Source organism: Triturus cristatus, chromosome 9 (genome assembly GCF_964204655.1).
Source record: "Triturus cristatus chromosome 9, aTriCri1.1, whole genome shotgun sequence".
Classification (NCBI taxonomy): domain Eukaryota; kingdom Metazoa; phylum Chordata; class Amphibia; order Caudata; family Salamandridae; genus Triturus; species Triturus cristatus.
The window spans coordinates 167,754,562-167,780,513 of NC_140592.1; the positions used below are offsets into that span (position 1 = coordinate 167,754,562).

General features: G+C 47.7%; 1 protein-coding gene across 1 annotated transcript in view; it reads right to left on the reverse strand.

Annotated features, from left to right (window-relative positions):
• Positions 1–1,610: 1,610 nt before the first annotated feature.
• DNAH12 (dynein axonemal heavy chain 12) overlaps positions 1,611–25,952 on the reverse strand; it is a 1,449,067-nt gene continuing 1,424,725 nt past the window's right edge. Inside the window, exons 74-75 of the mRNA XM_085624669.1 lie at positions 13,197–13,264; positions 1,611–3,078 (exon numbers count right to left, since the gene is read on the reverse strand). Coding sequence (XP_085480795.1) covers positions 2,888–3,078; positions 13,197–13,264 — 259 coding nt within the window. The 3' untranslated portion in view covers positions 1,611–2,887. The remainder of the gene's footprint in view (positions 3,079–13,196; positions 13,265–25,952) is intronic.

A 25,952-nucleotide genomic window follows, 5' to 3' on the forward strand; every position in this document is an offset into this window, starting at 1 on the left:
GATGGATATGTATATGTCGGCCGAGAGGGTCACATACAAGGTGAGAGGATGCCTAAAAAAATTCCACAAGGTCTGGGGGGGATGGAGGAAATATTATGGGCTGGATATATTAGATGCAGACCAAGAGGGCCCTGGGGAGCTATCCCTTACTGGATCAATAGACACTTGAAGATATGTCGGACATTTAAGGGAAAGGAACTGAGATGATAAGCTTACAAACTGGTGTCAATTCATGCCTGACTAAGTAATAAGGGATTTAGTTGAGGAAGTGTTGATGTAATGCTCCATGAAGTGGTGAATAATGTATGGTATTATGCGTCTGTAATTGAGTTTTGTTTTGGATTCATTGTTTTGGAAAACAAAAATATAAAAAAAAAAAAGAAGGATTGAGATAAGGAAGGGCAAAAAAACTGAAAGAGGAAGGACGGGGAGGGAAATTTAAGAATCTCAGAATTCTTTAAAGGTGACCAATACCCTCAACCACTGTCAGGTGTGTTTGCCTAACCCGCTTAATCAGAGCTATTTTGGACATAGTTTAAAGTGGGAGGTATTTTATTTTTCCTGGCTACTCCCTTGGATGGAAAGTCTTTGCTGGCTTATCAAAGGCAACCTTTGTTTCTGCCAAATCTGTTGGCATTGCCACAGCCAGACATATTTGTATTGCGACGACAACATCTATACTGAGCTCTTCTAGGTGATCTCGAGATATCAGAACACTTAGAACCCCAGTAAAAGGTAACCCATGTTTCTGATTCTTTAAGGATTAGCTATTGTTATCCAGCTAGGAAACAAATAGACTATGACATCCAAAAAGGCAGATGAAGTACAGACGATTTCTGTAGACCCTCACCTTTCACTTTTGATGGACGACCATTGATTAAGCCCATGGTGAAATGGCCGAGGCCAGACTTAGGGGCCGATTCCGATGCGGTCCGAAACGGCTCCGACCGCATCGGAATCGGCTGTTCGGATTCCTTTCCGACTGACCCATTTTGATGGGGTCGGTGGGAATGGAATCCAAACTGGATTTCCGAAAGGCTTGCAACAGGCTCGGAGAACCCTGCTGCCATTCGGAAATCCTCCAACAGTCTCTTGGGCTGCTCTTTCCGGCTGAGGGATTTCGATGGAAGATTCCCATAGCCTTTCTGGGCCGCCCTTTCCAACACAGAAAGACTGTTGGAATCCTAATCTGGGGGCCCCCAGCAGGTCCCCCATCGGTGCAAGGCATCCGAATGGCGGCCGTGCCCCCCTGTTGATCCCTGCACCCGGTGGCCTGCCACCGGATGAAGGGATGAACTGCACCTCTGCTCTTTGGAATGAGAGCATGCATTCCGGTCGGAATGCATGCTCCCATTGTAAAGAATAGGATTGTTTGGTCGCATCTTATTTGCGGGGCTGCAACCGATGACAAGAGGTCGTTCGGTTCCAGTTTCCGACTAACGTTGGACGGACTCTGGTCCGTCCGACATCGGAATCGTCCCATAGTGTGATTTGTAAAAAGGTCTCAAGTGCATACGGTGATTCTGCACCACTCTTCAATATAGGAAAGAGTGTGTTATACACTCAGCAAAACTGTAAAATTTAGAAACAGATACAAACGACACAGATTTAGCAAGTGTTCAGCATTTAGCCATGCCGCTTTATTAGTATGCTCTCAGGGCATTTCACAATATATATGTGTAGAAATTATGTACAAAGTAGACTCAAAGTACAAAGTAGACTCAAAGTAGGTTCGAAATGGAAAAAGGGGCGTTCGTTCATAAAACTGTTGTACATTAAATACCCACGGAGTTTTAGAAATCTATCTTATGTACATGCACCGTGATAGGAATTAATGTGTACTAGCACCACTTCTCACAGGTTTGTGCCTATATGTAAATTGTTTTAAAATGAAAATATTTTGGTTAGGTTTTAAAAATACCTATAACGATTTGAGGCATTCGGTGAGCTAGGCGACCTGCCCAGGAACTGTTCCTCTTTAAGTGTGTTTCCAAAGAGCCATCAGTGACTACAGCTGGTCCACCAGAGATTGTGCTGCCAAGGTGTGGCAGGTGATGACAGTATAGATCTAAGTGGCAGGGTTTATAAAGATGCGCATAACATGAATGAGTGAAGCTGGTCTATTTGTGTCCATCAGAGCACTTCCCACACTTACTCTGACCACCATGAATCAATGTTAGCTTTATCTGATGAGAACTGCAACAGACGTTCAAGACTCTTCAAACATTTAACTTAAATATACATTAACTACCAATTAACAGTGGAGAAATGTCTGAAAACCAGATATCCGTCAAACATTAAAGGCTACTAGGGTCAGAAAAATATGCAGAGTAGCTCAAAGTGATAACATTTGAACATATCTGCTTCAGATTATTCCTGGGTCCTATAGAGTCAAATCTAACCTTAAATGTAAATCTTACTAAGCTAGGATAGAATTCTCAAATTATCACCAATCTATTTTTGCTGCCACAGAATTAAAATTGTAGGCTAACGATTGAAGCGAATTGCAATAAACAACTTTGGTGGTGGAGTGACTCAATTAACCCTCACCAGTCTGTAACATAATCTGTACCACATACATTTAGACACATTGCTGATACATGCCTTTATAATGTTTAGTTATCATATGGTGATTGTTTAGAATATATGCAAGAGGAGAAAATAATTCAATGAAGCTCCTAGACAACTTTATAAAGCCTAGCAGTCTCTAGCTCCCTATTTTGTTTGTAAAAATAAATCTTAGAGGTATTGGTCCTGAGCCAGTAGAAAATAATTATTCAGAATAATGTTTTGCAGGTGGTTCTCAATGCCTGAGTAAGCACCAATTAAATAAGTGCTCATCTATCCATGTGCTCAAAGTGTTGCTTTCAGTGTGAATACTGCAATGCTAATCATCCAGCTGGCAGAGTAGAGCAACACCTCGTTTAATCCAATGCTGCACAGGTTTATTAGTCGGTAGCAACAATCCAATGACAAAGTTCGTGGAGTGTCCTGTGGTGGATAAGGTTCCTTTGCGCTCGCTGGTCTTGTACAGTGGACACAGATAAGCATTTGATTTCTTGATCTCTGATTTTTTATCTGGGGAGAGAAGTAACATATTACACGTATGAGACTAAAGACTGGAAAATGAGTATGGGTTTCAGATATTTTGCTAATCTCCTCATATTCTTTGGCCTTTTAGAAAACTATAAATCCCTAATTCCTATATTCAAAAAACATAAAACACCAAATTTAAATATGTATCAAGGACTGAACTGGATAAAGAGACTGATAAAAATAACACTTGAAGAAAACATTCATGAGGATACAAAGACACATTAAGCAACTTTGCTCTGTGGCTATTAATACAACAAATTGGCCAGGGTTTGTGCATGTGGGGTTGCATGGGACTTGTTAGAAATAAATAGTAGATGTCTCTATTACTGCTGTGTGAATTTAAACAGTGTCTTGCAAGAAGTGGTCTTCCTTGCTGTTGATATAAAAAGCTCCAAATTCAATTTTCTCAATTTCCTGTTAGATTTCGCCTGGGAACATCCATTTCATTATGCAAATACTTCTTGTTGTCATTGAAATAATTTAGGTTCATTTTTGATATCTTGGAAGACAATCTTTTCTCTTCATTCACAGCAACCATTCACTCATTTCAGTGCTTGCTCAAAATCTGAAGCTAAGAAGACCAACCCTTTCATGGCTCCTGCTTTGTGGCATCAGAAAAGGTGGGTTTTGTTTCACACTTGCGGGCCACAGGAAAATTATTTGAAGCTGTGCCATAACTGTCTAAGCAAGGATGGCCTGGTCAGGCAGATCTCACTCTGGATTGGCTGATCACACCGGAGGACCAGATTAGTTCACTGAGAGTTTGTCAAGCACACAAAATAACACTTAGATATAGATAGCTAAGATAGTGCGCAGGAGCTGAGCGTAAAATTGCCAGTCAACTGGTAGCCTGCTTAGCTGATACAGATTCAGACGGTTGCTTGGCTGTGTGCAGGGCCTTGTGAGCATCAGTGAAGAGGTCATGTTTAAAGTGTAAGGGTCCACGTCCAAAAAGAAATGGAAGGTGAAGACATTGTGACAGGCTCGCTGCTAAGGCATAGGGAAACTCTGGTCCTGTCAGGCTGGAGGTGGTTTTGTGAAAAGAGGGTGGCACAGAAGTATCAAAGTACTGCCAGAAAAGAAGTGTAAGAACCTGGTAGTAAATGCTTACTAGATTGTGGAAGTGAAATGATGAGGCATGGCTCACCAGTGCAGGTGTTTGGAATTTCCTGGTAATGAGTGATCTTCTGTTGGAGCCTTTGCTGGATCCTAGTTCTGCTGTTGGTAGAGGCTAGTGAAGCCATACTTCTACAAATTGGATATTCTCTTGTGATGTCAGTGGGAAACAGATGATGGGCATTTTTCTGCATAAGGTGGAGGAGATATTTCTAGAGAAGTTCAAAGGAAGCTAAGAAGGGACACCTACAGGATCTGAGAAGGAGTTGCCAACCCTGGATCGTCACATTGAAAAAGGAATCTTGTAGATAAGGCAGCCGCCATAAGAATATAGTGTTACTAAATCTGACCTACAGTCAGAATACCAACGGCAGGGAGTAGAAGCAAGTGCAATACAAGATGGCTGCTGCTCTGACAGAAGCAGTATATCCAATCAAATGACTGATCCAGTGAGTCTTTGTGAAAAGGCTGGATTTCAAGGAAAATAGGCGGACTCTTAAGCTTTTCCCTTCCTTTGTTAAAGGAGCATTGCAAAATACTGTAGTTTAACCAGATTCAAAGGGGAAACTGCTTTTAATGTGCAAGACAACCAGTCATAATGCTATTTGCTGAGGAGTGAAGGTAATCCGCTTCTGCAGGCGCGATTTAAAACCTTTAACGATTGTTGACTCATTCAAAATTTTGATTCAAATTCTTGTAACTGAAAAACCCCTTTTGTGAATACTCTGATTGCTATTGTCACTAATTAGCAATATGTCCTGCATTAATATGAAACTTGTGCAGTACAATTCAACTAAAAGGAAACCGGTTATATCTCCGCCAACTATCAAATTCAATTGCAAGATATATCATGGAGAATACGTAACTATATGCTCCTGTTGCCTAAATATCAATGCTGTCATGAACATGTATACCACAACATGCACTGATTAGGTAACTAGGTATGAGTGTTGTTTCTGAACTAATCTGAAATGTTCATTAGCCTTAACTTGCATGCTACGTTCCAGAATTTTCTCTGGCCTACAGGCCATTTTATCTGAGTTAATACATTTGCAAATGTTCTGCATCCCATACTAAAGTGTAGCCTCATTTTCAATGTTGGCAATTAGAAGTGTGATTTTCAGAAAGGCAGTGAATTCAGCAGTATGTTTATGTATCATTAACAGGGCAACTGGAATTATGCAGCAGAGGTGGGTCAAGGTATGCAGAAGGGTTGAGTAAATTATGCGGTAAGGAAAGGAAAATTATGCGGCATAAATCAGGAATCCTAACTTTACTACTCCTAAATGCTCTTTGTGAATACCAAAAGTCGTAAAGTTAGGATTTTGTCTCAGTTAAACTTAAGTTTTGGAGCCATGTTAAGATCCTCTAATCCATAATAACTCTTGTCCAGAAAGTCCTGCCGACCGTGGGCTCACACACTAAGGGCCTCATGTAGGTAAATAAATTTTACCGGTTCTTAAATACCGAGCCGTACCGAATCGGTAAATTAGAATCGATAAGTTATATGTAGGTAAAAATTCGGTAACAGTTACCGATTCGGTAACAGTCGGTAAATACGAATCGGAATTCACCGATTCGGTAAATACCGAGGTGATAATTACCGATTCGGAAAATACCGAGGTGGTATCTACCGAATCGGAAAATACCGAGGTGGTATCTACCGAATCGGAAAATACCGAATCGGTATGTACGGATTCGGTAAATAACATCACATGACTTGACGAAACAGCTAATCCTGTGCAACGACAGCCCACCCTACCAGGAACTGCCCACACCCAGGCAGGTGTACACAATTAGCAGAAGTGGCCACACCCAGGCAGGTGTACATAATTAGCCGACCCTGGAGAGGCTTGGAGTGCAGAGGAGAGGCAGGGAGCAGTTGCATGTGCGAGCGGGAAACGAACAGCATGTCCAGCCAGAGAACACAGAAAGACGGAGGGGAAAGGAGGAGGAAGCTCAAATTCAGCCCCAAGGAACTCCAGGTGCTGGTGGAGGAGGTGGTGAAGCAGCACCAGAAGCTGTTTGGGAGGCAATCCCTGCAAGTGCCTGAGGCCGAAAAGCGCAACATATGGCTGGCCATCCAGGCGCAGGTCAATGCTGTGGGAGTGACCCACAGGGACATTGAGGTCCTCAAAAAGCGCTGGTATGACCTGAGGATTGTGACCAAGAGGAAGATGGGCGACATCCAGAAGGAGGCCAGCCAGACCGGAGGTGGAACCAACAGGGCACCTGCCCTCACCGAACTGGAGGAGCTGGTGGCGGCCACAATCGAGCAAGAGAGCGTCGTGGGTCTTGGGGACGCCAACAGCTCTGCCAGAGCCGCAACACACCAAGGTAAGACGAAAGCACAGCAATGTAGCCTCCCCTACCCCTACCCCACATCCCCCATTGTGAAACGAGAATCACACTGCAGTCCACACGTGTCAGTGCAGACAGGCAATGCATTCCGGGAGATGTAGTCAGGGCAACACTAACCATGACGTAAATGTTACAGGGCAACAAGGCATGTCACGCACTCGAGGCACAAGGAGACAGAGGACAGATTGGAATGTGAAATGATTTATTGTGACGCTTGCAATGCAGCCCTTCGGGGACACTGAGCCAATGTTGTTTTTCTGACCACAGATGTGACATCATGCAGTACAGGGCATGCTGCAGGGGAGACGGCACACCGGCCACAAAAATCACCTCCAGCCAGCACGAGTTCAGACCAGGGAGCAGGCCCACTTGCAGCCGCACCACCAACACAGCCAGCCTCGCCGCACACAGAGCCAGCATCACCTCACCGAGAGCCAGCATCACCACAACCACAGCCAGCATCGCCACTCATGTTCGAATCACCGGCCACATCTCCGTTTGCAGGTGTGAGAATGAGGAGGCGTCCAGCAGCCAGGCTACGAGCCTTCGACACCTCGTCAGACGACAGCATGGGCCCAGAAGACCGCACCGGGCCCCAGGAAGGGAGCCATCCCACTGTGCCCCACACCTCACAGGCAGCACAGACGGGAGCAAGAGGGCGCCGCAGGTCGCGTGTCCAGAGTCCACCAGCACCCACTGACGGCCATGGTGTCTTCTTGGGGCTCGAGGGCCAAATGTTGAAGCAACAGCGCCTGCAATCAAAGGCAGTTATGTCAGTCCAGAGGCACATGCGGGTGATGAAGACAAGCTTAGTCAACATGGACACAAACATTGGCGGCATGGCTGCGGGCATTCGGGACATGTCCCAGTCAATCCAGCAGTTGTGCAGCAAATTAGATGCTGACATCGAAGCACGGCGCCGGGAACGCCAGAGAAGGGACACTACCAGCAGGGCACTCAACCGTCTGGCAACTGCGACTTCCCTACTTTGCCGGCGCTCTGTGACGATGCAGGAGGGCCTAACACAGTGCTGCAGCGACCTGTCTCGGGGGATGGTGCAGGTGACAAGTGCACTAGGGGTGCTATTGACTAGTCAGGCGTCGACAACTGCTGCAGGGGATGCTGCGGAGAGCATCGACACCAGCAGCAGCATCACACCCCCCGTCCCCGAAGCACGCAGGAGCAGCAGGCGGCTTGGGGTTGGCTCTAGTGAGGATGCACAGGCCGTGCAATCCACCACTGCAGCGCGTATGCGCAAACATTGATGTGGCCCTGCTCAGCCACTTCCCATTGGGTGACGTAACCCTGGACATACTCCTTGTATAGATGGTATATTGCCAGATTGGCCTGTTCATGTGTTCATGGCGTGGTGCCACATTAAACTACGTCATGACTTCTCACAACTCGCTGTGTCCCCTCACTTACTCAGAAATAGTTGCATGTGATCACTGCCCGTCTCTCTCTCCCATCGATTGCAGTTGGCACTCTAGCTGCGCTGCCCTCTGGCTGGCCTGACTCATCCTCGTTGTCCTCAAAATATGTTAGTTCCACATCTGTACCTTTTTTCGTGGCAAGGTTGTGCAGCATTGCACAAGTGGCAATAATCTTGCAGCAGGTGATGGGTTTGTACTGGCGTGCGCCTCCGCTCTTGTGGAGGCAGCGGAACCTGCTCTTCAGTAGTCCAAACGTGCGCTCCACCACATTGCGTGTTGTTTTGTGGGCCACGTTGTATCGTCTCTCACTCTGGGTTGCTGGGTGTAGGTAGGGAGTGAGGATGAATGAACGGCATGCATATGCACTGTCGCCTGGATGAGTAAAAGGGAACCATCAGTTACATGCCTCTATACACTCTGATTTGCAGGTTTCAAGGGGCGTCACTGTTACTTACCCAGCAGGTATCCCTCTCCGAATTCGCCGGCACTCAGTCGTGTGTAGATCCCACTATTCTGGAAGATGTAAGAGTCGTGGGTGCTCCCAGGAAACTTTGCAACAATATCTGTGATGATGTTCCCTGCATCACAGATCACCTGCACATTGATGGAGTGGGTGGACTTCCTGTTCCTGTAGATGTGCTCTGTATCAGCTGGTGGACAGATTGGGATGTGTGTACCATCAATACAGCCGATGACATGGGGGAACTGTGCCATGTGATAAAAGTCTGTTTTTGTTTTCTGCAGTGCAGCCTGTGTGTTTGGGAAGCTTATGTAGTGGTGCATTCTCTGCATCATGGCATCCAGGAACTTCCTGAAGAAACGGGACAGGCAACTCTGGGATACACCACCCACCGCAGCTATCACCACCTGATAACTGCCGGATGCCAGTAGATGTAGGCTGCAGAGCACCTGCACATGTGGTGGTATGGCGTGCGCCCTTCTTGTTGGCTGGTCCAGGAGTGGGTGCAGGTCCCTTATCAGGTCCATGATGGTTTCGGGGTGTAGCCTGTACCTCTCATGTATCTCTGCATCAGTCAGCTGTAATAGTGTGATGCGCTGTCTGTAGATTTGTTCCTCCCGTCGCCACACCCTCAGTCCTGCTGCCTGTAGACGTAGGCGCCTTGCAATGACGTACATGGCGGCCATGTTGTCCACGCTGTTGCATTTTGGGATTGCTTATGTGCATTGTTGATGGTTACCACCTGCTTTCAATCCGTGTTAATTACCGACTCTTATTTACCGATTTTCCTGGATTTCTTAATTACCGACTGCTCCTACATGTCATTTTAAATTTTTACCACTTCATATTTACCACTTCATATTTACCGATTCGTTAATTATGTATTCGGTAAATATGAATCGGTATTTTAGAATTCGGTAACTATGAATCGGTATTTACCGCCTCATATTTACCGAAAAGTGGTTTTTGGACTCCTACATCTCACTTGTCTGAATACCGGTCGGTAACGGCATATTTACCGAAAATCGGCCGTTACCGACCGGTATTTCGCTACCTACATGAGGCCCTATGCCCACGGTCGGCAGGACTTTCTGGACGAGAGTTATTATGGACTTGAGGATCTTAACATGGCTCCTTAAACTTTGAATATATTGAACATTGGATAAGACGACTATAACTATTCAAAACTATATGAATACAGTTGTGACTCTTATGGGGACATTAATTTGGATTTCCATCATTTTTTGGAATTGAGCCAATACATTAAAGAGCAGAGTGGCTTTTGTCTACATTTAGACATAAACACTTCTTGTTTGAAACCAAATTTGAAATCCCATACATTATCCGAGACATCGGAGGTTCTAGGGAAATACGCATATCAAAGCTTTCATGACTCACTGAGTAATACGAACAGAGCCTTGAGAAAGTCACATTGGTGACGAAACGCGCGTCGGCTGTTTTTGATGCTTCTCAAGAACTGGACTATCAAGAATTCTACTAAATTGATTGTATTTATGGAATTTTTTGTGACATGTGATACAACACTCTGGATTTGTGTTTCTAAGAACTAATAAATCAACATTTGTACTATACTTTTGTACGTTTCTGAACATTCTCTATATCAGAGGTCTTCCCTCAATCATCACTTTTGTGTTCTCAGTTTAAAGGATTAATTTCAATAATTGTGTACATTTACATTTAATTAGAGTGCCGGGGTTTCTATGCTTATAGGCATTTAGGAGTAGTAAAGTTAGGATTCCTAACTTTACTACTCCTAATTGCCCTTTGTGAATACCGAAAGTAGTAAAGTTAGGATTTTGTCTCAGATTACTTTTGTGAATCGGGCCCAATATGTACAGTTTTTGTTCTGATTTTCAATGTATTCGCAATTATATGGCCGGGCTAGTAAGATAATAAAATGAAAATAAAAGATAATAATTGATCAGCTAACTCCTTTGGTCTGTCAGATAACATCAATAAATAAAGACAAACTATAAGATAGCCTTTCCACAATTAAATGTCATCTTTCAAAATCCTATGCACTATTTAAAGCATTTTTAGCAACTGCCAAGGTGATTGATCTCTGGAGCTTATATACAAATCTAAAAATAAAGGCTATTACTATATCTGACCATGGTTTAATTACATTCTTACATTCAATTACATTCTTGTCCTGGAAAGCGTCCCTAAACATATCCATAGATGGAGAATGAATACTGTATTTGAGTTATCTGAATATATTCGTAATAAATTATTGGCAATTATTTTTTGATTATTTAAATGTTAATAATCCAAATGACACTAATGAATTATATACTGGGATGCCTTTAAGGTATTTTTAAGAGGAAGTATCATTTCTTTTATGAAGCATGAAAATAAAACAATGAATTCCAAATTAAAATCCTTTGAGAAAAACATTGCCAAAATTGAAAGACTATTTATATCTTGTCCAGATATCAAATTTAAAACACAACTGCGAAATCTATGTTACGAATGTAATACTCTCCAAAGTGAGAGAGCTGTTTGTTAAATCTATATGTGCTTCTATTAGCCAAACGCATTGACTCTTATGGCTTCAAGTTCTATGCATGTACAGATGACACGCAACTCACTTTGAGACTAGATGGGAATTCCGAAGAAACAGCTCAAATATTTTCCTTGTCTTAAAGAATTATCTGTGTGAACTCGCTGACATTAAATAGTAACAAAAAGGTAGTAGTTATTTTTAGCAACGCCATAGCATGGCCTAGCAATCGTGCCCAACATTTAGGGTAGTCCTTCTGTACCGTGGGGGTATAAAAGAAATCTAAGAATCATTTTTGACCGGACGCTCTCTTTTGAAGACCTCATTAAGATGATTTTGTTTCGTCTTCTTAGAATAGAGAGAACGATTTTACCTTCTCTTTCTTCCTGTTCTAGGAAAACATTGATAGAGGCACTGATAATATCAAGACTTGATTTCTGCAATACCTGGCTAGTAGAGCTCACATATTACTTGTAACACAGATTGCAAGTTGCAAACAATGCAGTGCCACAGCCTCCTGATAGCTCTGAGAAGCATCCAGGATATCAAAATCTTCTGTAGGCTCCTGAAAACCCACTTGTTCACAGACTAAGTTGGTCTGTCTGCCTTGGGCCTAGCGCCAGGACATCCTATTCATTCAGTCATTCTTTAATTTATTCATTCAATACTTTTTGCCTGTGTCACAAAGCTACTGAAGCAATTTAACTGACTGGTCAAAGGATTTAGATTTCCCGATTGTTTTCTTTCCATCTATCTTCCTACTCTTTGCCTCCAAATATTTCATATCAATTCCTATGTTTAAGATGTCCGGAATGGTGGCATTTTTCTTTCAGTTACTACCACTAGAGCAAGGAAGGCCTTATTTCTTTCCCTATGAGCTCAACTCAGTCCTGATAAGTTCAGAAAACAATTTAAAACCTACCTGTTTAATGACATAATTTAATCAATAGATTTAATCAATGAAACCATATCATCTACTCGGAGCTGTGTTTTCCATTCTTTCCCTTAGCACTGGGACACTTCAGTCTGAGGTAGCTGTGAGCTTTGTGAATTTTCCATTTATTCAATCATTCATTACTATCAATGTGATTGTTTTACAATCATCAGGATTTGCAGATGAAAGTTATATTATATATTAATGATCCACTCTACACCATTCATTTTATACTACATGTTATGGACAGATATGCATCTGGACTGCTTAAAAAAAGTTTTCCATTTTGGAATACAATCTCATAAATGGTGATCTGCCTTTTTTTGCAGGCCACCATCTCTGTGATTGTAGTCAATCGTAGGTTGTTGCAGATTGAGAACTGCCTAATGAATATTGATGCTTTGGTTCATTAGTTTGTGAACCAACCCAATACGACATAGATTGGCTCACAAAATCTGATTTCATTTGTAAAAAAAGTCAGCAAGCAATTTGCAACTACTTTTTGGGAATAGAACATTAGTATACCTGGACCTTACAGACCGACCAATTAATTAATTCCTATTAGAATATTGGAATGTTGACAAATCAACTGAAAACAGTAGAATACTTCAGGTCCAATAAACAGGGCTGGACTGGCCATAGCGGGCACCGGGTGTTTTCCAGGTTGGCCGCAAAGGTGGGGGATGATTTTAGACTGGTGGGGGCTGTTTTTGTTACTGGGGGGCGGTTTTGCAGGAGTGCTAGATAATCGGCCTCTTGTAACAAAAGCACAGCAGCAGTGTATCCCACCAGAAACATCCCCCACCCCTCCCGGGGGGATGGTTGAACGTAATTGCCAGGGAAGGTTTGCGTTCCCAGTCCTGCGCTGCCAATAATGGCAATTATGGGCCTTCTACTCCAACATTCCAATGGGTTTAATTTTATTTCTCCCTTCTTAATTTAGAACAATCCACCTATAGTGGTTGGGATGTTCTAATAGCATTATAATCGTTCTGCCTCAGGCTACACCAGTTGTTAAAGTCACTTTTCCTTGTTATAGGTTCTCCTCTGAGATGCAGGTCTATAATTCGGTTTAATGCCTTCATAGCCTTATAGCCAGCAGGCCATCATGCTATAATGTTACATTTTAAAGTCTTGCAAATGTCCCCCTGTGCCAGTCATATAGAGTTGGCTATAAATATAAATTGTTTGAAAAATGCAGTTCTGTGTACACTGGTTATTTTTCAACTTTAAGCATAAAACCATATATAAGCTTATTCAAAACTAACTTACTTGGTTTTATCCAAATGATTGGTACAGCATCAAACAGGATCTTGGGGAATTGTTCAGCCAGTAGACCACTGAAGAGACAAAACAATACATAAAAAAACACCCCTGCTTTCCTGATATTAAAACTGTACAAAACACTAATTTTAGTTCATTAAAAATCATTTAGTTTTCAAGCTATTGTCTCTAGGATTTTCTGACTGACAAGAGATGAAATGTAGTAACTAGGGCTGTAGGAAAGTAGGACCTGCTTTCATGGTTACCCCCACTTTTTGCTGGTGTTATTCTGTTTTCTGACTAGTCTGACTGGGATACAGCTAATCAGGACCCCGGTCACCGTGCTCTCTCCTTAAATTGGACTATGGTAAGTACTTAGGTACCTCCCAAATTGGCTACTGGTGTACCAATCTAAGTCCCTAGTATATGGTACTAAGGTACCCAGGGCATAGGTCACCAGGGGTCTCCCATGGCTGCAGCATGTATTATGCCACCCATGAGAGACCACTCAAACTATGACTACAGGCCTGCCATTGCAGCCTGTGTGAGCAGGTGCTAGCACCATTCACAACATATATAAGTTTCCTTATATCTGAGGTCACTGCACTTAAAACCTATAAGTCACCCCTAAGGTAGGCCTGTCAATCCTGAAGGCAGGGTGCTTGGTTATGAGTGTGAGGGTGCCCTGCACAAGCAGGACAGCCCCTACAAACCCTGGAGTCGATTCTCCCGGCTTTGTAAGTGTGGTCAGCCATTTTATACATATAGTGGACAACAAGTCAATTACGAGATGTCGTACTATATATTGGCTGCACCGAAACCGGTCATGTTTGCTATCAAACATGTTGAAATCCTACCCCCAACACTGATTCCAGTGTTGGATGTAGGATCCCATGTACTGGGGGGCTCCCTAGGGAGCCCCCCCGTATTCCCGGTCCCAGCCTTTCAGGGTCTAACAGCAAGCAGTGCTGCTGTCGACCACAGACATGATTCTGCCCTCCTGCTGCTGAACCAGGCTCGAGCAGGGGAAGGTAGAACAATAGGTTTCCTCACACAGGGAGGTGTAACCACCTCCCAGACAGGACTTAATGTGTTGGACTGGGGTGGGGGCGCTTGCCAGAACCACCAGACTGCTTTGAAGGGCACATTTGGTGCCCTCCTTGCATACTCCAATTGGAACCAGTTCAGGGAGCCATTGGCTCCCGCTCTGGCGCAAAACTGGACAAAGGATATGGTAGTATCCTCCCCTCTGTCCAGCCCCTCCTCTGAGAGGGATCCCTGAATCATCCTAACCCTTTCCCTTGGGTACTTAAGGGCTTACCTGTGGGTGGCTCTTCAGATTCATTGTGGGACAAGATTCAGATCCAAAACCACTTCTACTTCAACTGTCTGGGCACTTTGGACTTCGTTGGACTTCACTTTGGGAACCGAAACTGCATCTAAGAAGACTCTTTTTTTTTTTTTTTGAAAGAGTTTTTATTGAACAATAATACGGTTACAAGTATGGGCCTACAACCACCCGGGCCGGCCGCTAGGTACATAAGGAAATATACACATATCAAGGCTACAATCAGTTCCCAGGGCACTGCCCCGCAGTGGCTCAAGATAGTTCTCGAAGAACAGCAAGCGTCAGTCCAACAATAACAGAAACAAAAGTAAAAACAATAAAAACAAAAGGCGAGTTATGAGGGATACCAGTGCGGATCAGGCTCCCCCCGGGAAACTCCAGTCAGAACATTTGAGCAATCCGCTAAAGAGAGGAGTACCGGGAGGCCGGGGACGGAGGGGGGGGGGGGAAGGGGGTCAAGGGAGATGAACGTCCATATGTAGTTGTTACAGAAAGCGCCAGGAGCCATCAAGGGTCAGGGGGACATGGCGATATCAGTGTCTACCAGGGGGGGCGTACAGATGCCTCCGCGATACGCATTCCATTGACCCCAAATTCTACCCCACGCCCCCGGCTTGCCACGGGCCACATACACTGTCTTCTCCCGAAACATACACCAGTCCATATTCTCCTTCCATACTGACACGGTGGGCGGCCGTTGAGCGCCCCAAAGTTGCGCTATATCCCTCTTGGCAATCATGTTCCCTAGGGCCGCCCACCGAGTCTGAGCCGCGCTGTAGTCATTGGGCTCCCACACATTCAGGACACAGCGACGCACCTCCGGCAGCAGCACAACCCCGGTGACCCGTCCCATAACCGTGTGGACCCGGCGCCAGTAGTCCGCAACCTCGCGGCACTCCCAAAGGATATGAAGAAAGGTGGCGCTGAGCCCACAGCCTCGCTTACAGAGCCCGTCGTCGGAAAATCCCATCGAGACCAAGCGCGGACCCGTCACATACACCCGGTGGAGAATCTTGAGCTGTACCAACCGGAGACGAGCCGGAATGGCAACCTCCTTGGGGGACGACAGTGCAGACTGCCAATCTTCGTCGTCCAATTCGACCCCATCCCCAGTCCAAGCCTCCCGAAGGCGCACCAGGAGATCCGCCCGGTGATTAATCAATTTTTTATAAATTAAAGAAATAGTACTATCAGGGACATGTCCGTCAAGTATGCGGTCCTCGAGGGGCGAGGAAACAGGGATCTTGGTCCCCTCCCCGAAGACCGAGAGCAGGGCGTGTCGAACCTGGGCGTAGCGGAAGAACTCCCTGTCGGTCAGCTCGTATTCGGCCTGGAGCACCGCGAAAGTCTTGACCGCGCCCTTGTGCCACAGGTCTCCCACTTTGCTGATACCAATCGTGTCCCACTGGTCAAACCCCTTGGTGGTCCACAAGCTGCCCAGGCGGTCGGAGGCAAACAAGGGAGTAGCACATGTCATTCGCTCACTCCAGCCCATGGCCGCAGTGGCAGCCCTCCAGGTCCGCACAGCAATCTTAGTAGGACCCGTAAGGGTCCGGCCAGCCAGGCGGGAATAAAGTGCCCTGTTGTAGTTCCCGCCGGGAAGCAGGAACTTGTCCATCTCATACGCCGGATTCAAGCCGGGCGCATACGTGGCGTGGTTAATGGCAGCTAGCTGCGAGGCCCAATAGTACCTGCGAATGTCAGGAAGCGCGATGCCCCCGTCATACCAGGGGAGAGTGAGCTTGGCAAGAGCAATACGCGCCCGCCCGTTCCACACCAGTCTCCTCTGCAGGCTCTCCACCTCCCGAAAGTAGGCCACCGGGATAACGTCGAAGGAGTTCTGGAGTGCATAGAGGAACCTGGGAAGGGACATCATTTTAAACAGCGCGGCCCGACCCAGCGGGGACAGGGGCAGCCTGCACCATCGGGCCGTGTCCTCACGCAGTCGCCGAAGTGGACGCAGGAGATTCTGCTCATAGCGAGCCACCGGGTCCAGCGAAACGTATATCCCCAGGTACTTGAAGCCGCTCAGAGATATTTGAATTGGGAGCCGAGGCGGCAGGAGAGGCGGACCACCAGAGATGGGATAAACGCAGGATTTAGACCAATTGATCGTGAGACCCGAATTGTTCCCAAAGGAGGTCAGAACGTCAAAGAGGACGTTGAGTGACTGCCGCGGTGAGGTGAGATACAGGAGAATGTCGTCCGCATACAGCGAGACCCGATCTTCGAAGCCCGGGCCCCACCGGATCCCTCTAAGCCAACGGAGCCAGGCAGCGAGTGGCTCCAGGGCGAGAGCAAAAAGCAACGGGGACAACGGGCACCCCTGCCTCGTGCCCCTGCCGAGGGCAAAGGGCCGAGAGACCCGCCCATTCACCACCACTTGAGCCATGGGTCCCGCGTAAAGGAGCCTCACCCAGCCAATAAATCCCTCTCCAAAGCCGAATTTATCCAAGACGGCCCAGAGGAATGGCCACTCAATAGTGTCAAATGCCATCGTGGCATCCAAAGAAACCAGCACGGCCGGTGCGGAGAGGAACTCCGCCCTGGCGAGGACACCGTGCAGACGCCGCAAGTTAAGAGCGGTGTTGCGGTGCGGGATAAAGCCGCATTGGTCCGGATGAATAAGGTCGCACACGACACTCAACAATCGATTGGCCAGGACTTTCGCCAGGATTTTAGGCTCCGCATTGAGCAGTGAAATAGGCCGGTAAGAAGTACAGCGGTCACGCGGCTTGCCCTCCTTGGGGATAACGACTATAGTGGCCAAGCGCTGGTCGGCCGGAAGGGAACCCGCCGCAAGAGAGTCGCGGAACATGCGGCTGAGGAAGGGCGCAAGCTTATCAGGACGCAATTTGTATAGTTCAATGGGCAGACCGTTAGGACCCATAGCCTTGCCCGAGCGAAGGGAACGAATCGCGGTCGCTATTTCATCCGACGATAAGGGGGCGTCCAGCCGCTCCCGGTCCTCAACGGACAGGCCGGGCAGAGCAATATCTCTCAGTAGGAGGCGAGAGTCATCCTCATCCCTGTCAGTCACCGGGGAGTACACCGCCCGGAGGTGGTCAGCGAAGCATTCCACAATCTCATCCGGCTCAGTCACACACACACCATCCGCAGCACGCAACTCGGGGACCACACGATTCACTCTCTCCTTTTTGTCCAGCCACGCAATCAGCTTTCCCGCCTTGTCCCCCGCGTCATACAATCGGCCCTGCTGCTCCCTATACATAGTTTTGGCCGCGTCAGTGACCAGGGACCTATATTCGAACTGTTTCAGGCTAAGGGCATGTAGCCCGTCCGGAGTAACATTCGCCTCCAAGGCCGACTCCAGCCCCGAGATGTCAGTCTCCAGCTTCACCACCGCCTCGCTCCTAACCTTCTTGGCCACCACTATCTGGGCGAGGGCGTGTCCGCGTATAACAGTTTTAAAGGCTTCCCAAAGGGACAACGCAGACGACACCGACCCCTCGTTTTCACTGAAGTATTGGTCCATGGCCTTAACCAGGCTGTCACGAGTCACAGGGTCCCGCAGGTACCAGGGGTTAATGGGAGCTATCCGCCCTGCGGACCGCGACCCGGTGTCAAAGAGAAGCCACAGCGGAGAATGGTCGGAGATACCACGCGCCAGGTGTCTGACCTCTCGAATCCGACCAGTCTGCGCCGCGGGCATAAGGAAGTAGTCTAACCTGGAGAGACTCCCATGCGCCCCCGAATGAAAGGTGAACTGGCACTGGGTCGGATGCATTAGTCTCCAACTATCCACCAAGCCGAAGGTCTCCAACATCCCACCCAGCCATGACTGGGCAGCGGGGAGGGTCCTCGGTGGGTGACGATCCAGTTCACCCGAAACCACAGAATTAAAGTCCCCGCCCATGAGCAGGAGGCCGTCCGGAAGGTCAAGCAGCATTCGACCCAAGTCAGTAAAGGTGGAGTTCTGGAGGCCCGGGGGGACGTAGACTGAAACCAGGGCAAGGGGCTGCCCCTCCCACCTCCCAATCAAACACACATAACGCCCTCTGTCATCCGAGACTATCCTCGTGATCTCCACCGGAAGGGAGGTTCGCAGGAGAATGCCCACCCCCCTGGAGCCAGTTGTGAAACCAGAATGGGCTACGAGGCGGTATCCCCCCCTGTTCATCGCATGGCAGACATTGCCGACCAAATGCGTCTCCTGGAGAAACACCACATCAGGAGTCAAACGACGCAAATATTGCAGTACAACACCCCGCTTAATACGGTCCCCCAACCCATTGACGTTCCATGACATAAGCCTCAACCCGTCTCCCCCCATCCCCTCCAATAGATCAGGAGGCCCCCAGCCCGCAGCACTGCTCCCAAATATGGATAAAAATCAATACCTCGCCCTGTAAACAAAAAACACACAACTAAACAACCCCTCTTCCCCCCCAACCCCACCCCAAGTCCAACGCCCCCCACCCTGCACCCCTGCGGGCCAAAGACCCCCCCCAACTTGCAGTGTGCCTGTCGCCCCACTAACCCCATTCTACAAAAAGACCCCGGAGGAGGAAAGGGACCCGAACCCGCCCGCACCCCTCACGGGTCCTGGTAAGACACAGTATGCAAAAGAAGTAAGACCCAACTGTACAGTGCAAAACCGCAAAAGCAAGGACCAAAGGTCTGTCTAAGGGGACCCGTCACCTGCGGTGCCCCCCGAGGGCCCGGGCCGGCCACCCCCGTCCGGCAGCGAGTCCAGCCAGTCACTTGCGGCCACAGGAGAGTCAAAAAAGACTGTCCGCTCTCCATGCTCCACTCGAAGTTTCGCCGGGTAGATCATCGAGTACTTCAGGCCTAGCTCGCGGAGACGGCGCTTCACCCCTTGGAATCCCATCCGCTGTTTCTGGACCAGTTGCGTGAAGTCCGGATAGAAGTTGATGGTCGAGTTCTCGTAGCGGACCGGGCCACGGGTCCGTGAAGCCTGCAGAATAGCATCGCGGTCCCTGTAGTGGAACAGTTTAGCCACGATAGGCCTCGGGGGGGCCCCCGGCCGCGGCCGGCCGCCCGGAACTCGATGGGCCCGCTCCACAGCGAAGAATTTGCTTAGGCCAACCGGGGACAGCTGTTGCAGGATGAGTTCCTCGACCACGAGGTCCACCGGGCGGCTGTCGGAGGACTCCGGTACCCCAATGATGCGGATATTGTTGCGTCGGGCCCGTCCCTCGAAGTCCTCAAGCCGCCGGGCCATATGGTCGTTGACCACTCTAATGTCCCCAAGCGCGGCCCGCAGATCCGACACCTCCGCACCCAGGGTGGAGGTCCGTGTATCAAGGGCCTGGACCTTCTCGTTGGTTTTAGAGAGGTCGGCCCGAATCAGGGTGACGTCGATCGCGACAGTGTCGATCTTACGGGCCAGGGCCTCATATTGCGTCGCGATAGTTTCCCTGATGCCCTCGATGGCGCCCATAATGTCCTGTAGGGAAGGTTCCGCAGAGACGGTCGTGCCTCCCCCTGCAGCATCCGGGGAGAGGCCAGCAGCGCCAGGGGACCCCCTGCCCTGGGTATAGCGGTCCATGTTGTTGCTCTGGACCGCTCCCCCGCGCAGTGAAGCCTTGGTCTTGCGCCCCTCCGGACCCCCTTTGCCCGCCATGTGAGCGCAGTCTCTCAATGGGACCTCCGATCAAGGGGTGTGCGGGCGCCAGCGAAAGGACCACAAACTGTCGGTGTAGGGGTCGGAGGCGTTAGGCCCACCAGTAGCAAATGGAAGCAAGCCTCGGGCAGAGGCCCAGGAGGCACCTCGCCACCTTGAGCACGCACGCCAGCTGATCTCCTGAAGGCCAAAACCGAAACCGAAAGTGCTGAATCGGTAACTGGCACCGCGCTGAGGCCGCTGTTGTTCAATTGCAGCCCGGCCCCACGGGTCACCTTCACCCCGGCCACCTCCGTCGGGTGGGTCCCAAAAGTTCCGACGACGACAACTCAGGATTCCCAGGTCCGATTAGAGTTTTGAAAAGAGATATATGTTCAGCTGGTCTTCATCTCCCAGATTCCATACACCAAATCAGGATAGTCTCAGGATATATTCCGAGGAGCAGAAAGGGTCCGGGGAGCCCTGTGCTCACGCGACCATCTTGGATGCGCGCTAGGCTCCTCCTCCATCTAAGAAGACTCTTGATGCACATAGTCTTGTCGTCCTGCCAGTCTTCTGCGTGAAGGAGTCACTCCATTGCATCTGCAGACACCTCAACCAAGCTGACAGTCTGCTGCTCCTGACCCCCTCCGGACTTCGAAAGGCCCAGCAACACAGGTTGTGGTTCTTTTCTTTTCTTGAGGCCTGCACTGTCTTCTCAGCAAGTTTGAAGCCAGTATCCCTTGTCGGACCCGCTGGAACAGCACCCCTGTGCACAGCGTTGACTTGCTGTTTAGCAAGGTTTGTTGACTCTCTTCTCCAGAGATCTTCGGGCTCCAAGAAGCTCCAGCATCTCTTCCTGCCAAGATCTTCCTCCTCACCGTATCCTCTGCACCATGGGCCTGCATCTTTGGTGAGTTGCTGGAAGACCTCTTGCAACTCCTGTGCCTTCGGCCTGTGGGTCCTTTTGAGGGTCTTCTTTGGCTCCAGTGGGCTCCCCTGTTTGCTCAGGGCCTGCTCTGACTCTCTTGCACTTGGTGAGTCCCTTGGACCTTGCTCGTCCCGTCATTGCATGTCCTTCATCTGTAGCTGCTGCCAAGGCTTGTCGGTTCTTGACTTTGGATGCGTGTCAGCTTGTGAAAAGCTCCTAGTCTTCCACAGTGCCGCCTGGTCCTCACAGCTGTAGCAACAAGGTCACAGTCAACTTTGCTGCATCTTCCGTCATCGGTGGTCATTGGTCTTCCGTGCTTCCTGATCACTCCCAAGTGGCATAGACCCTGTCTCCTATGCTTGCAGATACTCCTCTTCAATATTCCAGCCTTGGATTCCACCGGACTCTTACACCTTCTTCGCCAGTGGGCTCTTCACTGAAGCCCTCCATTGTGGTCTACGGCAGTTTCCGACGTCACTTCGCACCTATGCACCCGGCTTCCCTGGTGTAGGTATCCTGGTTCCTGGGGTATCCATGGGTGGGGTGACTCTCCAACCATCCATCTTCCACGGGGTTTCTTCAGGGTCCTCTGGGAAGGGTCCTTCTTCTTGAAAACTGCAATGCGACTTTCCTATTGACTTGCATTGAGTAAATTGCTGTGTTTCCACTCTGCACACAGCCTCCGGGTGGTTCCGGGGTACTTACCTTGGGTGGTTCCTTGTGTCCCCAGCTCTTCTGAGTCTTCTGGTCCAAGTCCCCACTTCAGTTACAGTTCGCATTCCACTTATTTAGTATATGGTTTGGTCTCCCCCTGGAGACCACTGTGTATTTGTGCTGCTTACCTGTTCTCCGTTTCAAATATTGTGTATGGTGTTGATATCTCCAGGTAGGAGGTATACCAATGTGTTTTTGAGCGTGTATAATATTAACTATTTTTTTTTACTACACTCTGTGTTTTTTTTTTCACTTAGCCTACATTATATGATTAGTTCTGGTAAAACAAGCTGCTTAACACTCCTTTTGGACTAAGCTTGAAGGCTGCTCTCCACAGCTACCACTTACAGAGCATTCTATGGTTGTCTAAGACCGCTAAAATGACCATAAGGATTGTCTGGATTAGTGCAAGGTGCTTCACTTAAATAAGTGTGCACCATATACTAAGCCAGCCTCCTACCAGGGCAATGTCAGGTTTCGACATAAGAACTCACATAAGAGAGTCAAGATACGTACCACATCGAGGAAACTGGAGATGGCTAGTGGAGACAACAACACTTGAGGACAAAGTCTTTCTGATGAGGTGCAGCACTAGTCATCTAAGGACTGAGATACGACGTCCAAGCCAGAGAGGGCTGAGAGCTACAAAGAGTTACTGGATGTCCAAAACTGTGTTTGGCAACATCGACTATACTGATTCTTTCTTGCTTGACACTATAGTTTGCTTCAGTTTCTTTGTTGCCCCACTATTGTTGCTTTTCCTTGTATCAGTGCACTCAGTTTCCCTCTTCCCTACACTTTATATTGACCCTCGTTTTGTCGTGGAATGAACTTAGTGTTTCAACTCCGCTGTTGTTTTACAATTACCTCTGAGTTCCAGTGCAATTAAGCTTTGACAACTTGGCACTTGCCACGGATTTCCCATTAGGTTTGGTGACTACTATTCTACCTTCAGGTAGAGAGGTGGGCATCTCATCTACAGTTCTCGGGCAACTTGGGTATGTTTGATGGTTTGCCTTGGGCTACTTACAGTAACGTCTCCTCTCAAACCAGCAATGCTGCATCACACTTTCGACATCATACATACATATTATATAATTTCGATTCCGTAATTCAATAGTCACTGTCTTCTGTTTTTCCTTCTTGAAAGAGAGTCATATTGTGCCTTTGTCCAGTCTAGCATACAGACTATATGCTGGAAAAGGGTGATTTACTATCTCTCTCTCTCTCTCTCTCTCTCTCTAATCCATCATCCCCTCCTTCCGTTTTTGAAACAGGTGCTCCCTACTCTTCTGGAGACTGATACAGGGAGTGGGAACACCTCTAATGGGAGAAGGTGGGATTATTTTTGCTATCCTTCGAGCCACATTATAAGGGCTGTGACAGGTCTTAATCTGTGGCCATCTTTTGCTGCAGATAATAATTCAGCCATCCCTAAATAGCCAGTGTAAGTTAATTTCCAATTGAAAATGTACCCATAGACCTCTGTTGGCAGACTGACCAATTTATTTTTCAGTCATTTATATAAATAATTTTGATTTAATGTTAAAGTATTTTATATTCGTCGTGAATCCACAAAACCAATTCCTGCTTCTCTGGGGACTCAGTAGCCAGAGGCTATTGGGCTATCTGTGTATTGTAGGCCAATAGTTTTAATACCACCAGCTGATCCATTTAGAGCTTTTAAATAAACACTTACGTAGTCAAGACAGGTATAGACAATTTCCATGGGTTATTGAGAGTCAGATAATTAAAGTATTTATAAATGTTTTAAATAAATGCACAGAATGAAATATGTAATGAAAAAAGAGCAATGCAGTTTTTCTTTTCTAGATGCTTTTCAGCCACTGGATTCACAAACATATGTGGACCTAAGCTATACGTAGGCGTGCAAAAATAATAATAAAGGGTAACCAGCACAAATTATTATTTTTGAATAATTTGCATATTTAAAACAGAGATAGGAAAATGTGTGTTCTCAGTGGAATGACTATTGGAAATGTGGTGAAGAACCACAGAGTCATAACTTTGTGGGTACTCACAGACATTCCCAGTAGTTTCCACACCCAGTTTTCTCACTTTAATTTACTGCATAAAGCACTGCATTGCAAGTTTGATGTGCAACAGTCACAGCCTCCACATATTTTCCGGCAGCACATGGGAAGGATTTTCTCCAAATAAAAAAAACATGTTCCACGTGAGGAAACAATAAGAAAAAAACATTAAAATACAAATGCACACATCCTCCATATATACTACATACAATATGCTGGTGCATGTAAAGAGCAGTTGGAGAGCGCATAACATGCCTAATCCAACAACATACAATCTAACTTTACATACTGCCTCATTTCTGTGTATGAAATCATAGATCGCCATGTCAACAGATAAGCTTTTAGAACTCTTATATAAAAAATTATTATGGCATAATTCACTTTGTTTTGTTCTAGAGTACATTTTTTAATGACTGGAGCACTGCAGACTTGCATAAAACAGTGATGCACAAAGCATTTATGGCATGTGCATCTTTAAAGAACAAGTTACTTACCTTCGGTAACGATGTATCTGTAAGAAACATTAGTTAGTTAGATTCCTCACCTTAGAATATCCCCAGGCGTCAGACTGGATCCGGAAGATTTTTCGTCAGCAATACCCCTTGCGCGTCGCTAGGCGTCGTCTGCGGCTCCGCGTCCGTCGTCGGCGTCGTGCGCCGGGATGACGTCGTCGGAGTACTTAGACGCCGCCCTCGCGCGCTGACGTCAGTTCTTGTACATAGCCTTCCGCGCCAGGAACGCAGAGCCATGCAAAGACCGACACTGGTGCCAAAAATAAAATCTAGGGGCCTGAAAGGACAACCTTAACCCTAGATGTCAGTTCGCAGAACGGGGAGGATGGGAGGGTCGGTGAGGAATCTAACTAACTAATGTTTCTTACAGATACATCGTTACCGAAGGTAAGTAACTTGTTCATCTGAAAGAAACACGTTAGTTAGATTCCTCACCTTAGAATAGATACCCAAGCAATACCATCCCCGGTGGTGGGTCTGCGAACCAAGATCACACCAGAAAGTCTTGGAGGACAGAACGGCCAAAGAAGCCATCCCTCCGGACTTGGCTGTCAAGGCAATAATGCCTGGCAAACGTGTGTAGCGAAGCCCACGTCGCCGCCTGACAGATGTCCTGCAAAGGGACTCCCCGTCCCAAGGCAGTAGTAGCCGCTGTGGCCCGAGTAGAATGGGCGCGCAGCCCAACAGGAGGGTCCTTTTTAGCCAAGGAATAGCAGATTTTGATACACAAAACGACCCACCGAGAGATGGTTCGTTTGTGCACAGCTTTTCCCTTCTTAGCGCCCACGTACCCAACAAAAAGCTGGTCGTCCACCCGGAACTGTTTTGTGCGGTCCAGATAGAAGGAGAGCGCACGTTTTGGGTCCAGACGGTGGAGCCTCTCTTCCTCTTTGGAAGGATGCGGAGGCGGAAAGAAGGTGGGCAAGGTGACAGACTGCCCAAGGTGAAATGGAGTCACCACTTTAGGAAGAAAGGAGGGACGAGGCCGAAGGACAACCTTGTCCGGATGAACAGATAGAAAAGGAGGCTTTGAAGATAAAGCCTGGAGCTCACTCACCCGTCTAGCCGAGGTGATGGCTACCAGAAAAGCAGTCTTTAGAGTTAGAAGACGAAGAGGGCAATTGTGAAGAGGCTCAAAGGGAGCGCACATCAGGAATGTCAAAACCAGATTCAAGTCCCACTGAGGCATTACAAAAGGGACAGGAGGAAACGTGTGTGTAATGCCTTTGAGAAAGCGTGTAACCACAGGGGACTTGAAAAGAGAAGGCTGATCAGGAAGCCGCAAGAAGGCGGAGATGGCAGCAAGATAACCTTTCAGGGTGCCCAGGGCAGAGCCCTGCCGGGCAAGAGAAAGAAGGAAGAGGAGAACCTCAGAAAGAGGGGCGGAAAGGGGATCCACAGCCTTTGCTGTGCACCATGCCACAAATTTGTTCCACCGGCAGGCGTATACCGACTTTGTGGAGGGACGCCTGGCTGCCAGAATGATATCACAGACTTCAGGAGGCAAGTCAAATGGCATCAACTGCCGCCGCTCAATCTCCACGCATGGAGGTGGAGGCTGGACAGGTTCGGGTGGAGGACCGTCCCCTGCTGCTGCGACAGAAGATCCTCCCGAAGGG